The sequence below is a fragment of the Chanodichthys erythropterus genome, chromosome 1 (assembly GCF_024489055.1).
Source record: "Chanodichthys erythropterus isolate Z2021 chromosome 1, ASM2448905v1, whole genome shotgun sequence".
Lineage (NCBI taxonomy): Eukaryota > Metazoa > Chordata > Actinopteri > Cypriniformes > Xenocyprididae > Chanodichthys > Chanodichthys erythropterus.
In genome coordinates this window covers 7,791,343-7,803,044 of record NC_090221.1, presented here as the reverse complement: position 1 = coordinate 7,803,044, position 11,702 = coordinate 7,791,343, and the positions used below count along the sequence as shown (strand labels likewise).

Genomic DNA, 11,702 nt, shown 5'->3' with positions numbered 1-11,702 from the left:
GACCAGGCTTGCATCTAAAGGGAACGACCAAAGCGTCTGTTTGCTGTCCAGCACACCCCTCTGCATGTAAAGTGTTTTTGCTCGCTCCTTATCCAGAACAGCCAGTTTCTGCAAGGGGAAAATATTTGATCACTAAAGTTAAAATGGCACACATTTGTAGAACATGCATATTAAGTAAACAACATGGTCTTTGAGTAATTTTATTGTAATTCCAAATAAAATTATAAAAACTAATTAGGCAATTATCTGCTGTTCTACCTGTTCATAGAGAGCCAGTTCTTCCTCAAGTTGCTGTGTTTCCTCTTTTACAGCCATCAGACAATCCAGCTCAGACTGACGTGGGTGCAACTCACGATCAAATCGATTATACAAGCTTCTCCAGTATCTAAAAACAGAAAAGACAAATCTGTAATAGCTGTATTTTTAACCATTTCTACTGTGTCAACTAGATAAATGCTTAGGACAAAAGAAAAACTGTACAGGAGAAGGGAATCAAAGAAAGAGAAAATATGTATTGTCAGGTCAAAGCTACAGTATACAGGGAAAGAACAAAAAATAAATAAAACTGTTAACAATGACATACTTGAAGCAGAAGGGGGCAGTACTGGGCCTTAGAAGTCCCTGATCTGGTTTGAAAAGAGGGTTCATGAAGTCCATCTTGTTCTCCCATAAATGAGGCCATATGGAATGAGTTTTCTCTTTGATGCTACAGAAAAAACAACATGCAGAGATTTGTAACATCTGAAATACCCCAAATATTGACAACAAAATTAAGTTTGTTCATTCATGTCTTTATACACAGGACAATTACCACAGATCTTTCCTCTCCTTCTGGCTGTTACAAATGAAGTTGCCATAGTGACAGGAGTAAATGTGGTTGTGGATGCTGATTAAAAACTTCTCATTGTACTCAAAAGAACAGGGAAACTGATCCATAAGCTGCCATACACATTCCAGGAACTGGTCCATAACAGGGGACACTTCCTTGGCTTCTCCATCTAGATGGCCACATCTGAAATGCCATGAAATAAATTACATTTAGAATGAGCAATTTCATCTAGTACATCAGAAAACCTGTGCAAATTTTAAAATGAGGGCTAACCTGTGTGAAAACTTGTGTCCAAATGAAACCCAGTCTTTCTCAATCAGCACCTACACATCAAAATAAACATTAAATTGATCAGAGGTGACACTTATGTTACAAAAGATGTCCATTTCGAATAAAAGCTGTTCTTCTATTCTTTCTATATATTGAAGAATACTGAGCCATATTAAGTTTGCACAAAAATATTAAGCAGCACAACTGTTTTCAACAGTAATAATAAGAAATGTTTCTTGAGCGTTAAATCAGCATATTAGGGTACGTTTACGCGACAACGATGTACTAAAAATGGAAAGGTTTTTTCATTGTACAATGACAATGTTATCAAAACTATCCCCGCTCACATGGATCCGCAAAAACGGCTAAAAATGCTGTATTATGCATGCCAGACAAGTAGTTGGCGATGTCACTTTGTAAAGAAAGACTATGCACCTGTGCACTCGCACCAAATGCGCATGCTTATCCACCTTATTTTTACAGTTTTTATTTCCCTATAGTGGCTAATACATCAGAGGACATTGACAGAAAACACATTAGCTTCGCATCGAAAAATAAGGTGGATAGACTAAACACGTAATACGCAGATATTTTCAGAGATTCGTGGTTTTGCAGTTTACACGGAAATTAAAACCTTATCGTTTTCAAAAACTTGCACTTTGAAACCTATTTTCAGGCCACCAAAACACCGTTGCTGTGTAAATTAATGGCCAAAACACATAAAAAGTTTTCCGTTTTTAGTTGAAAATGGTGTTGTGTAAACAGCCCCTTAGAATGAAAGATTGTGTGACACTGAAGACTGGAGTAATGATGTTGAAAATTCATGCCATGACAGACATTAAATAACATTTTTAATATATATATTAAAATCGAAAAACAGTTATTCTAATTTTTAAGTAATTTTTTTTACTGTATTTTTGATTCAACCTTAGTGAGCATTAGAGACTTCTTCCAAAAACATAAAGAAATCTTGTAGTAGTAGTGTACTTGAGAACAGTTTAAAGGTAAAATGTCAATTTCCAATGTTAAAATACTTCTTTATATCCTAGTTTCATAGGCAGAGACAACTAGAAGTAATTTGTAAGCTGACTTCCTTTTAAAAGTGCAAGAACTGTGGCGCTAACACAACATTGATCTATTTGTTTGAACTACTTTGTTTAGCTGATCAATAAAAGGCAGAGGAACTGTATGTGAAACCTGTTTGAAAACATGCAATATTTTTGCAATTCCATTTGAAGATGCACTTCATCTTTGAAAATGGGTCATTCTATGCATCTGCACAGATCTACTGCTAGTGTATCAGGAAATGAGATGGTATTCCCAGACAGACTTAATCTGTGCTAGAAAGTATGATGTTTCTTTTGATGTTGACCTCATATGAGGGTACATTTCTAAGAAGTAAGAGATGATTCTCTAAACTGAGCTCTGCTATTGAATGAATCCTCTCCAGCAGAGATCCAGCCGGAGTCAATCCGTATGATTAAATGAGTAAGACTCATGGGCAGCCTGTCAGTTATGCATCTTCTTACACTGTGAACTCAGTGACTTGAATGAAAAAGTTGATAAACCACGATAATATAGCATGCCGCTGTTTACCATGAGTCCCTTGAGGGTCCTGTAGTAGGGGTCCAAAAGCACACTGGCCACAGAGCAAACCTGAGCCGTCCTATCCCAGCCATCAGAGCAATGAACCAGGACACTGACCCCTTCCTCTGCCACGGCCTGTGTGCGTGTTCGTGAGAACATGAAATCAGTACCGGAGCGCTCACACACGGGCTGAGGAACTCTCAAAAAGATCTTTTACCTTACATATGAAGATTCCAGCCTCCATGATCGATTTGATGTGTCTCAACCAGTCTGAATTTTCAAGCCCCAAGAGAAATTCTCTCATGGAGGGAGAACGAAGTGCAGAAACTAAAAAAGCCACCATGACAACAGACATTTTGAGAAGATCCAGACAAACTCACTGCATGGTAAATTTTATATACAATCCTGAAAAAACAATGATGAAAACCAGGAGCTTTACTGAGAATTTACAGTAGGGAACTGATATGAGGAATATTTTTGGATATCCGTAGTTTAGACTCTTCTTTAAAGGGCTCAATATTTATTTTGGCTTTGCAAAGAAAGCTAGTGACTAACAAAAGTGTCCTCTTTATTTATGTTACTTAAAATACGCACTACTGATAAACTGGCTTGATGACAGTTCTGTCTTATAACTCATTACTTATTATGACAACCAAATAAATTTGTATGTCTACAAGTGACATTGATTCTTTTTCTCCAAACCAACATAAACATTCCCTGTGAGCAGTGTAAGTTTTGATATGTCAACAGTTTAAATGTGATAAGAGTATTTAAGGGTTGGTGACGTCCCATGAGAACACACCAGATGAGAGCTCAAGCCAATATACTGACAAACCCGCTCACTCTTGGTGGCAGAGACCAAACTAAACTAACTTTATTTCAAGGAAACTGCCATTCTAGGAAAAATAAAGCATGCTGTAATGAGATCTTAAAACAGTCTCTGCTGGAAGCCTATAAGATTATTCGACCAGATGACACCCTAGTGTTTTCTGGGTCAAAATGCTATCACACCCAGTACCGCTATTATTTCTTCAACACTGGAAGATATCATTCTCACGCCCTGCTTTTCTCAATAAGGGGAAAAAGGGTCCCCAATCGTCAAGTCAACAAAACAAAAATAGGCGAGGAATAAAAGCCAGATGGATTCAAAGCACCCCTACTACACTATCTGCTTTGCCAAGAAACTCTCCTGTGGTACAATCTACGGCTTCATTGCAGAACATCTTTATTATAGATGATAAAACGCTTAAGATCGCCAATAAAATTGAAGGGGAGCTGTGATATACTTGTTCAAGCTGGTCTAACAGAAGGCTCTTTGGATCTGGCACACTGGTTAATATGGTGCAAGTCATTTTCTCACTTAATAAGATGGTGACAGTACCCTCTATGAGATTCTGCTGACTGTTCCTCATCACATGGATGTTTTCAATGCCGATGAACTGGAATTTAATGTTGCAGTAGTTGTCCTCATTTTCGTAGCCTTTGCCCGCAGCTCGGTTTGCCATTGCGTTTAGCTGGAAATACATGGGATACTCAGACACTGGATCTTTCATGTGTAATTCTGATATCTTGTCCATCGTATACTGACCTTGGGTCTGGTGTCCACAACATACATGAATCTGCTGCCAGGATTAGACTTCATGATGGCCTGCAGCATTTGCTCGTCCTCCAGGCAGCGAGCGCTGAAGCCAGAAAGAGGCTGACTGCTGCGACATATTGTGGCCTAAATGAAATACATCATATGAGTTGGTGTTTGCATATGTTGGTATTTTTTTAAAGGGGCAACAGTGATGGTCCTTGTTCATTAGGTACCCTATGCAAGATAAGACATGACTGAAAAAACACAAAAAAAAACTTGTGTAAGGACAAGATCCAGTGGTATAGTGTTTAGTGTGAAAATGGCTTAAATAAACCAATAAAAATAGTAAAAAATAAATACACACATGTATACGAATACATATTTAAATTTGATTTAAAAATAAAAATATATGTTTTAATAGACTTCCATAAGCTATGATAAATTCTGCTCAATCTAGTAAAAATGCAACTACCGTCCGACCTTAAAGTAATTCCCAGCCTGATTCTTTCATGCTCAATATATAAATTTAGCTTGAAAAACTAAATTTGAGGTAACCCAGGCTCAAAAAAAAAGAAAAAAAAAACCCAAAATATATTAATTTCATTATTAAAGTGTATAAAAACATACATTTTAATTTTAATAATAATAAAAAATAAAAAAAAATAAAAATTATATTTTCAATCTTTAAATGTAACTATCGTACAGCCTCAGAGTAATTCCCAATCTGATTATTTCATGCTCGATAAAATAAATTTAGATTGAATAAAAAAAAAAAAAGAGGAAAGTGGAACCAGGCTAAAACAAAAATGTATATAATTTAATTTAACTATTAAAATGTATAAAAACATACAATTTAATTTTAATAACTTTAAAATCAAAATTATATTTTAATACATTAAATGCAGCTATCGTACGACCTAAGATTAATTCCCAGCCTTATCCTTTCACAAATGATTAATAAATTAAACTTAAAAAACAGAAGATCACAATTTCCTCTCAGTGGAATGGGCATTTCATGAGAATTTGGCCCTGGCCTCATAAAACTATGAGCTTGCAATATTACATTTTTAGACACTGTTCTAATCATATTTTGGGGTTAACGAACCATGAATTGGGGGGATATTAAACTATAACTGACCCCTTAGGGCCTCACCATTATGATCCTTATGGGGAGGTAACAAGCTTCTTCTCCATGTGGTTTGAATTCATGTGTCCAAAAGAAAACACAAAGACTCCAAGGGGAATATTTGACCTCAGTGAAACTGCATGTCTTCTAACAGAGTGCAGAACCCAAGAGGGTGCAGATGGGGCTTGACCACGCTTTTAAATATCCATTATATTGCAATTCATCATGCAGGAATATGCTGCATGACACATTTAGTAACTTGACATGATAAATGTACTACAGTTTAATGTTTAAATGACTGTGAGTTGCATTTGTTTTGTGGCAAGTTGGAAAGAAACCGAGCACTGTCTTTGCAAAGAAATCATATCAAGCTGGAGTTTAGTACTAAATCAAGCTTTGGCTCTTCAGAAATTGAGTGTTTTTATTTATAAGAGCAATCAAGTCTGAAGAACACTATGTTCTTGAAGCTTGAACTTGCATCTTCAATCTGATTACAAAGTATTTGGCAAGAAAGGACATATAAAGGACAGGACAAAATTCTCCACAGCCTCATTAAAAGGGGCAGATGAATGCTAAGACTGCAGAGAGAATGTGCCAGATGTGGAGGCAGACTTACATGATTTTCCTTGCAGTAGTATGACAACGTGGGAAATCGACCTCTGCTACGAAACTTAGAGCTCCCTACGATGACAGGGAGGGTGACGGATTTAGGCACGAACAAGTCAGATGGGTAAGTATCACACACCTGTGTCACAAAAAGAAAAGTTATAAAAACACCTACATAATACACTGATTGTGTTTACATAGTGTTGATGGCTGACACACTAACTCTGTACTCTCGGTTGATGGGGGTGACATGCCATAGCTTATTTGGAAGTCCCATTCGACTGTACTCGGCCTTCAAATCTAAAAAGTCCCATGAGAGCTCCCTTTCAGCTTTGTCAGCGTTAGGATTGAAGGAAAAACAATACAACTCTTCATATTTTTCTGCAAGACAAGGGAAAAAACATGAGAAAATGTCCTGGTACACTGAAATATAGAAAAGTGTATTGAAGAACTATAATTAATTTGAACATTATATTAAACATACAAATGCTGATTTGTCTGCATTGATATTGCAATTACAGGTTGTGTCCAAAATGCACTTATAGTATATTATGCACTAAGTACTCAACCGTGTAATGCAGGGCTGGGCAACTCTGGATCCATTTTCCGGCAGAGTTTAGCTCCAACCTTGTTCAAACTCACCTGCCTGTAGCTTTTTATTAATCCTGAAGACATTGATTAGCTCGTTCAGGTGTGTTGGAACTAAACTCTGCAAGAACAATGGATCTCGAGAATTTACTCTCTACCCTATCATTCTCCTACGCAGTTTACATTGAAGACACATTGCTCACGTGAACAGCGGTGGCTAATACTGAGCCGGCGTTCGGATGTAAACACGGAAGCATCGCACTGCATTCACTACATAGGAGACTGACATGGAAGAGAAGAAATTGTTGGATAAAGTCGTTATTTTTGTTTTGTTTTTGTGCGCAAAAAGTATTCTCGTCGCTTAATAACATTAAGGTTGAACCACTGTAGACACATTGGCTATTTTAACACATTGTCATATTGTCTTTATCACTTCTCTGGACCTTGAATGCGGTAATTTCATTGCCTTCTATGGGAGATAAAAAAAAAACATTTTGGATTTCATCAAAAATATCTTAATTTTTGTTGTGAAGATGAACGAAATTCTTGTGGGTTTGGAACAAAATTAAGGTGAGTAATTAATGACAATTGCATTTTTGGGTGAACTAACCCTTTAAGTGCATCATCTGGGCCTTTGAAGTGCACTTTTTCGTTTTAGAATTTTCAGTGTGAACACACTATTACAAAATGGTATAGAATAGTGCAAGCATGCAAATTGGGATGCATTTACAGCATATTTATAAAATGTATACTAGGTGACCCACCTGGCCTAGACAGACGTGAAAGTGAAATGTAAACATCATGGCAGTCGCTCTCTTGACGAATAATAAACTGTATGACCTGAAAGTTCTTGCAATGGATTAATAAAGGGTATCCACTCTGAGATGTTTTATGCTTTACAACATTACACACTAAACTGTGCAGAACCTGAGAAAAACAAACAAACCATATCAGTTAATGTACTTAGAAGAAGATAAGAAAATTAGTTTTTAGAGCACAAACACTTGACAATGATGCAACACCACAAACATCGATGGCAATAGAATACTGAATACATCTGACATGGCAAGCACTCACCCACAGCTCATTTCTGTCCTCAGATCCTTTACCAACAAAGATAGTGTGTGTGGCTGTCAGGTAGAGCGTGCCCACTTGAGTTCTTCGAGACAAACTTCTGTCGACTAACCGGACATTTTCAACCTGCAAGATATAACCAAGTAAATTAGACCAAGGGTTTTCAATGCCACGTACCCCCATATATGATCACCCTCATGTGAGGAACCCCCATCCTAAAATTTAAAAGCATCTATCTTTTATGAACTACCAATTATTATAGATCTAAAAATCTATTTTTTTTTCCTACTCACTATAGTAATGTGCTGATAAATGTATTGTTTATTTGTTTAATTTTAATTAGTTTAATTTAATAAATTAATACCTAACTAATAATTTTAATCACATTTTTATTAATTTATTTTAATCTAATTTATTTATTATTTTATTTTTTTTATGTATTACTTATTTATCTTTTTTACTCTAGACTTTTCCACTGAATCCCTGTCTCTCTCTTGTGGCCTCCTGGTCCAGTTTGAAAACCTCTGAATTAGACAACATTAGTATTAGTGATGCACTATAAAGTACCATACCATAAACACTATTAGTGTTTATTAGTGAACATCCCTCTGGCCTGAGGTGACACTGTATGTTTAAAATCATATGCAATCAACTCACACACAATAGCAATATTCAAAATTTCAAAATTCCCAATGTGAATATGGCTTTTCAGTCATTTTCTTTAAATTATAACTGGGCAGATGTAGGCCTTTACTTTTTTGTCTGACTGTGTTGAGTTAATTGATTCCAATGAATGAATCCATTTCATTTACAAGTAATAAAACCTCAAATTACAAATGTTTGACATGTGGAAGCAATGCATGGAGATGTGAGGTACATGACATATAAAGGGAATCATTGTATCATGGATGCTGGACATTTACCTTTGGCATTCTGATGTGCTCCATCTCTGACCACAACACCTCTGGCGCGTGCAGCTTATCAGGGTACAGAAATACTTCTCAATGTCATACTGAACGAGTGTTATTGTGTTAACTGAAACACAATAACAGGCCTATTTAAAGTACTGTTAGAAACGCTGCTCTTCTTTAAATCCGGGTTGATAGGGATACATATGGCTCCTCCCGTCATCTGTAGTGATTCACCGTGAGGTCTCTGCGCTGCTGCGCGGTCCGCTGCAGGGTCCTAAAGCCGAAGAGTTTGATGCAGTAAGCACGATGCATTGTGATTTTAGCTAAGAAAATATCATTACCGGTACTGTTTATATCTTTACGCAAAAAATATAAGGGTATTTGTGTGAGTATACAGAGCTTGTATGCCGTTTTCTTTCATTTTTGTAAAATTAGTCTGTTTTATTCCAGTGAATGTATGAAATCCAGGATACAAGAAATCTGAACATTTTCATTGTAGTTGGCAAGGAAGATACACCTTGACTTTACACGTAGTAATATAACTCCGTTAATTCTGCAATATAAATATATATTACTTGTATTACTACGATAGTACTACTAAAATATTATACCTTCCGCTCATGCGCAGTACCATGATGCCTATGTTTACATGTGTTTTACATCTTACGAACGTAGCTTCTGTTTATTTATTACTGGTCAGTAGGCCTACAGGAGATTGAATATTTACTAAATATTTGCAAAAAAGAGCTCTTATTACATGTCAGGTTTCTTTTCAGATATGTCATCAAGACAAAAATGACAAGATCAAATAGGTAGTATGCAGGTTATAACATTGAACGTTTAGATTACGTTTTTGAAAGTGATTTTATGACAGTAAACTGTCATAAACGATGATTAATTGTATAAAAGAAAAGTGAATTGATCAACATGGCCCATATAGCTATACTGCCTTCTTGGCTTTTCCCCTAATGAATCTCAGTTTATTTTACCAGTTGATATTTCCTTTCCTAAACTCCTGTTCAGTTTTCACACTTAATAATAGCTCAAATTAAGTTCACAGATATCCATCTTTCATTCTTAAAACCTCTCTCTCTCTAAAACCTATACCTTCCCTGACTCTTTCCCCCATCTCTCTACACAAAGTACATATTGACACAGTTGTGACGTCATATCATATGAATCTTTGAGTTAATCAGTGAGCCTTTTAGACAGTTGATTGTGCAGTTTTGTTCAGTACACACAACATTAATGTTGAGGGGAAAATAATTTGCCAATTGACCATTTCAAGTCTAATCACCATATGTGATTTAATTCAATACTGTTTAACTTTTTAGTATGAGGGTTGTTTGTCCATTCCATTAGATTACTCCAGAATGCAAATCAGTGTTGCATTTGCATTTAGCAGATCTCTTTTTCCACAGTATCATAAGTTTACAATATACATCTAAACTTACAGTGATCAGTTTCACCAAATGGTAGATTTTATACCGTAGCCTCCAATTTGTCCTGTTCAAGCTTGCAGAATCTGAGTAGATCTACTATGTATTATAATGCATTTTGCCTGAAAGCATATATGTAGTGTTTCTCTCATACGCCTTTGATACGCCTCTGATAACACCCATGTTCCAGATTTTAGCAGTACTACAATGAACTCAATAATTATCACCCTTATCAACCAATAGTACACTAGATCGTATTTTATATGAAATGGCAAGGGCAGGCCCTCAGGGCTCACGGCCATAAAGGTAATAAAGCAGGATTGTGACCTCAGTAATGGCCCAGTTCATGTATCTAAAGGACTGATCCATCAGCCTTCAGAACATTATTCATTATATCATTACTTGACATGCAAAAATCAACTAATGTATTCAAAGTCTAAAAAAACTTGCCTAATAACTGCAGTTTTAAAAAGGGAATTTCTCTGCATGTTGGCCCAGAAAACTGACTAAACTAGAGCTACCTAGGGGCAGTTTCTCACATGAGCTATGTGCTTAAGAGGATTAGGAAAATTGAGCACTTTTTAATAAAGAAAGCATTAAGCAGATACACACAGGTGATCATTTCAGCCTTCACATTGGCATTCAATATAAACAAGATTATGGGCATTAAAGAAGATAACTGGGTCAGTATGCCACTATTCAGCATGTAAATTAATATTAATTTTCCTTCCTATTGCACGTACTGCATGTTATGATACCAGATGAAGTTTTTAGCATTAAAAATAAAGCTTTTATTGTCTTACCTCCACCAAACTTCTTAGGAAATGCAGTGACGTCATAGCTTACCAGTTTCCCATGTAACAGATCACTGTAACAGATCAAACCTGTCTAGATATTCAACTTTAGCAAAAATCAGAACAGGATCATTCAAGTCTAGACTTATAATCTAGCAACTAAGTTTAAGTGGAGTAAAAGATCATTATTGGTCTCATTCCTTCAAACAGGCTGAACATTTTAAAGATTCACTTTGTTCTTTAATCTAGGATGGTTAACAGGTAACTGAACTCTAAGGACTCTGCCAGTGTCCACCGTTGGTGCGTCATCAAAACAAAAGCAAGCACAAAATGATGTTCATTGCATAAAATATATTTGTTCTCATAGATAAAGAGGGAGAGAGGGCAGTTCATCTTCGTAACAGCTGCATGTGTTTTGCAACAATGACACTGCATGAAACTAAAGTTGATTGCACAGCAGTTTTTTTTTGTTTTTTTTTGGTTTGCATCAATATATGAAGAGTTCAGATGCAAAAGCCTCTAAGTGCCGTCTGAAATTTTCTTCTAAAATTAGCATTTTTATCAAGCTCGTATGTTTAGGTTCAGTAATTTCACTTTAATGGCAATTAATAGGCATTTTCATTGCCATTAAAGTGAAATAACTGAACATAAACATACAAGCTTGATAAAAATGCTCATTTTAGAAGAAACTTTCAGATGGCACTTAGAGGCTAAAGCATCTGAACTCTTCATATACTTATCTGCAGACGTTAGCTTGTACTGTCCTATGGTCTTCCCACTAATAATTGACTTGAACATTTCCTGGTGACAGCTCTGTTAAGTGGTGTGGAGAGTCCCTATGACAAACAGTGCTGTATTGCGGTGTTGACATTAGAACCAATATTTTTGCATTAGACGAA

General features: G+C 36.1%; 1 protein-coding gene and 1 long non-coding RNA gene across 3 annotated transcripts in view; one reads left to right on the top strand and one right to left on the bottom strand.

Annotated features, from left to right (window-relative positions):
- LOC137020500 (uncharacterized) overlaps positions 1–51 on the top strand; it is a 2,613-nt gene extending 2,562 nt beyond the window's left edge. The window contains exon 3 of the long non-coding RNA XR_010895202.1: positions 1–51. This exon is cut by the window's left edge and continues 81 nt beyond it. This is a non-coding gene — a long non-coding RNA (uncharacterized lncRNA).
- mtmr7a (myotubularin related protein 7a) overlaps positions 1–10,923 on the bottom strand; it is an 11,865-nt gene extending 942 nt beyond the window's left edge. The window contains exons 1-15 of one of the 2 annotated variants that reach the window (XM_067386112.1): positions 10,813–10,923; positions 8,583–8,844; positions 7,663–7,785; positions 7,350–7,512; positions 6,221–6,378; positions 6,008–6,136; positions 4,275–4,409; positions 4,068–4,200; positions 2,904–3,013; positions 2,696–2,821; positions 1,103–1,152; positions 812–1,012; positions 584–706; positions 259–385; positions 1–108 (exon numbers count right to left, since the gene is read on the bottom strand). The exon at positions 1–108 is cut by the window's left edge and continues 942 nt beyond it. In XM_067386112.1, the coding sequence (XP_067242213.1) occupies positions 1–108; positions 259–385; positions 584–706; positions 812–1,012; positions 1,103–1,152; positions 2,696–2,821; positions 2,904–3,013; positions 4,068–4,200; positions 4,275–4,409; positions 6,008–6,136; positions 6,221–6,378; positions 7,350–7,512; positions 7,663–7,785; positions 8,583–8,606 (1,710 nt within the window). In that variant the 5' untranslated portion in view covers positions 8,607–8,844; positions 10,813–10,923. The remainder of the gene's footprint in view (positions 109–258; positions 386–583; positions 707–811; positions 1,013–1,102; positions 1,153–2,695; positions 2,822–2,903; positions 3,014–4,067; positions 4,201–4,274; positions 4,410–6,007; positions 6,137–6,220; positions 6,379–7,349; positions 7,513–7,662; positions 7,786–8,582; positions 8,845–10,812) is intronic. The other variant, XM_067386122.1, reaches the window with a different exon arrangement.
- Between the last annotated feature and the right edge of the window lie 779 nt (positions 10,924–11,702).